General features: G+C 41.2%; 1 protein-coding gene across 1 annotated transcript; it reads right to left on the bottom strand.

Annotated features, from left to right (window-relative positions):
• Positions 1–211: 211 nt before the first annotated feature.
• LOC114748621 (adenosylhomocysteinase-like) lies at positions 212–3079 on the bottom strand. The gene is made up of 2 exons (XM_028937057.1): positions 2450–3079; positions 212–649 (listed from the first exon to the last, which is right to left on the bottom strand). Exons 1-2 carry the CDS (start codon positions 3077–3079, stop codon positions 212–214), a joined length of 1068 nt encoding a protein of 355 aa, XP_028792890.1.
• Positions 3080–3541: the final 462 nt, after the last annotated feature.

The following is a 3541-nucleotide window of genomic DNA, read 5'->3' as shown; positions in this document are numbered from 1 at the left end:
CTCTTTTCCGGTCGCGGACGTCGCCTTCTTAAGCTGGGCAAGGTGAAGAGCAGACACCTTCTCTTCAAGATGCTCCGGCATGTCATAAACCTTCCTCTCGTACTTGCCTGTCCCTCTCTTGCTCCACAACTCAAGCATAGCAACCACAGGTCTTGTGCAAGATCGAGACAGGTATTCTTTCTTTCTCAGTACGATGATGCTGGAGTTAGTATCAGGAAAGACCCATTTGTCGGCGTGAGAATTGACCCTTTAGATGTGCTTGTGTCCAGCATAGGGCGTTGTTACTATGGTCCGATAATATTGAATCCACATCGTAAATAATGGCGTCGTTCTTCATCTTCTTTAAGTGCAGCTTAACCGCAGCGATATTGTTCATGTTGTTGCAGGAGATGACCAGTACGTCAGCTTTAGAAACAACATCGTCAAGGGTCTTGACCACTGAGAAACCTCGGAGGACAGCTTGAGTAGCGAGGTTGGGATCAACCTCGAGCACAGCCACTTTAGCGCCAGCCTGCTTTAGTGCAATAGCATATCCCTCGCTGGCATCTTCGTATCCACACACAACGGCTTGTGTCACCGGAATCATCCTGTTGGTAGCTTCCCTTATGCCATTAAAAAGAGCGTAGAGGAAATCGGTCGACTCACTGAACTGTTCACACAAACATGCAGCATATCAGATATGTAATTATAATAATAATGATGTTAACGAGTTTTTCCAAAACTAGCAACAGGATATAAATGGACACAAGGTTTTACGAGACCATTGCGAAAAGTCAAACACAGCAGAGTTTGTAAAACAACTAAAAGCTGAGAACTGCGAAATTAGTTGATTATGAAAATTTAGAGCACGCCCCAGCCAGCATTTGGCAAATAAAATGGTCGCGGGATCTCTCCTGTTCTTTCCCGTCCTCTTGGCCCTGTTTGGCTGGGGCTTTTGGAGGGAGGTGGGGGGAAACGGTAAGTGTGTTTGGCCGGAAATAAAATGAAGGGGAGAAGAGGTATAGAACTTTTTTTTTTTTTTTTTCAATTTCACATGTTTTCCTTCCTTCCAAAAATGGGGAGGTCTTGGCCAACATTATATCATTATATATTTTTTTGAAATCAATATTGGAAGTCAAAACATGACAACAAAATTATTATATCATAACATGATATGTATATATTTTTTCCTGATACGTATTTTTTTGACCGAGTTTCATGACATCTATATGTTAATATTTATCTTATAATTATAAAAATGATGAGATAAAATTATAAAATTTAGTCAATATATAAATAAACTGATGCTTTAAAATGTATATAAAAATATTTTATCAAATACAAGTGACGGGATAGGTTTTTTGAGATTCATAAATTAGGAATTAATATTTCTGATATAAATATTGTAATTTTTTTTTATGCAAAGGCAAATTCATTAAAACAGGTAAAACGATTGCAACCTAAAAATCTAAATATAAATATTGTAATTTTTTTATGCAAAGGCAAATTCATTTAAAAAGCGTAAGAAAATTACAACCTAAAAATCTAAATGCAAGTATTGTAATTTTTTGATGCAAAGGCAAATTCATTAAAACAGCATAAAAAAGATTACAACCTAAAAATCTAAATATAAGTATTGTAATTTTTTTATACAGAGGCAAATTCATTAAAACAGCGTAAAAAATTACAACCTAAAAATCTAAATATAAATATTGTAACTTTTTTTTTTTTTTATATTTCGTTTTTTTTCCTCTTTTGATTTCTGTTCAAGCTTAGTCCTTCTTCTCTACGTCCCAGCCGGCCTCTCAGTGCAGCAGATCTGCCACTGCCACCACCGCCGACATGAGAAGTTCTCTTCCTCGGAACCCCGCAACCCCTCCTCCCAGAATCTCAGATCTGTAATTAACCACAGAAGCAACAAGGCGAGATAATGCGGTGCGGCTGGAGGAGATTAACATTTTCGTTCCAGATCTGCGAAAAATAAATCAGAAGCCGGTGTGCTGGTCGCGACCCGAACGTCAAAGTGTGTTGTTTCTAAGTGGAGACGGATTCTTGTGACTGAGGAAGAGACAAGAAAATGAGAAAAAATAGGAGATGTGCCCACGCCACAAGTAGAGGAATTTAATTGCAAATTGTACGAAAGTTCAAACTCATCAGATCTGAATGAAAAAATCAACTTTCTAACCGCTAACAAAAATTTCAAAATCTGAAACAGATCTAAAACTAAATGATCCTAACCGTGCTCTAGGTGAAACAGCGGTTGTCATTAATGGCAGGAAACAACAGAGTTCCATGATCACTAGGGAAGAGACGAGGATGAGAAAAAAAATAGGAGATGTGCCTACGCGGGAATTTAATTACAAAGTGTACGAAAGTTCAGACTCATCAGATCTGAATGAAAAAATCAACTCTCTGACCGCTAACAAAAATTTCAAAATCTGAAAGAGATCTAAAACTAAATGATCCTAACCATGCTCTTGGTGAAACAGTGGTTGACATTAATGGCAGGAAACAACAGAGCTCCATTAGCTTGCAGCCGGTTAAGCCTGTCAATACCAGCGGTGGTCTCCACAGTGACACCAACGAGCCTGTCCTTCATGTTGCGGTACCTCGTGGAATCAGAGTTCAGCCCATCCCTGATAATGGTGAGAACAATCTGGAACTCGGCAGTATCGGCGAGAGAGGGGTTTGGCAACTGACCAGTCCTGGCATAAATCTTTTCAGCTTTCACACCCTCATGGATCAAGAGTGTTGCGTCACCGCAGTCGTCAACTATCAGATCGGGGCCACAATCAAGCGCGCGGTCGATACCCCGCCAGTACTCCTCAAGAGTCTTCCCCTCCGGAGCGGAGGCGGGGGAGATGTTGCGGAAGCACCTGCGAACTTCGGCTCCCATATCAGTTAGTGCTGTGCTGATGACATCGTTCCGAGTGGTCTCGGCGGAGAAAACGGCAATTTTAGGGCCTCTGAGAGGCACTAACAAGACGAACTCATCACTGCATGCCATGAGGCCCGACATGTCGACCTCTATGTCCTGGGCCAGGAGGCGGCTGAAGTCGGCCAGAGAGAGGAGCTTGGTTTTCTCAGTAGCCAGTACCATATCGCAGCGGAGGTTACTAGGAGGAAAAGAAGGAATCGGGAGGGGGATCAGAGTAGAGACTAGAGAGATACTAAAGAGCGATGGTAATTGCCCTGTGCCCTGTAGGTTGATGGGTTAAAATAAGGAGGAACTCCAAGAGGTTTTAGGTTTTCCAGATGCTTCTGCCGGGCTGCCCCAAGGGGAGGTCCCGCGTTTCTCCGCGTCTGCCTGCCTGCCATTGCGTGTGTACTCCCCCCGCGTCTGCCAGACTGTACTCCCCCCGCGCCTACAGTGTATTGTATGCTTTTAAATTAGAAAAATAATATACAAAATATAGTAATTATTAACGGATAATAACATATTTAAAAATATTAAATCTTTGAATTCCATCACTTCATATCATAATTATATATATAATTCAATTTGTGGCATTGTAATTTGATGATCTCTAGCACGTATGTCTGAGGGATTACGCAATTCTTT

This window comes from Neltuma alba, unplaced genomic scaffold (assembly GCF_004799145.2).
Source record: "Neltuma alba isolate B1F8T4 unplaced genomic scaffold, ASM479914v2 tig00005764_pilon, whole genome shotgun sequence".
Lineage (NCBI taxonomy): Eukaryota > Viridiplantae > Streptophyta > Magnoliopsida > Fabales > Fabaceae > Neltuma > Neltuma alba.
The sequence above is the reverse complement of the archived record's forward strand: the minus strand, read 5'-3'. Positions and strand labels throughout refer to the sequence as shown.

Bases quoted from the DNA above. Each gene is read 5' to 3' on its own strand.
- LOC114748621 (XM_028937057.1), bottom strand. From the start codon at position 3,079: ATGGTACTGGCTACTGAGAAAACCAAGCTCCTCTCTCTGGCCGACTTC. The intron at 650-2,449 runs GTTAGGATCATT...TTGTGTGAACAG, and splicing joins ACTGTTTCACCAAGAGCATG to TTCAGTGAGTCGACCGATTT.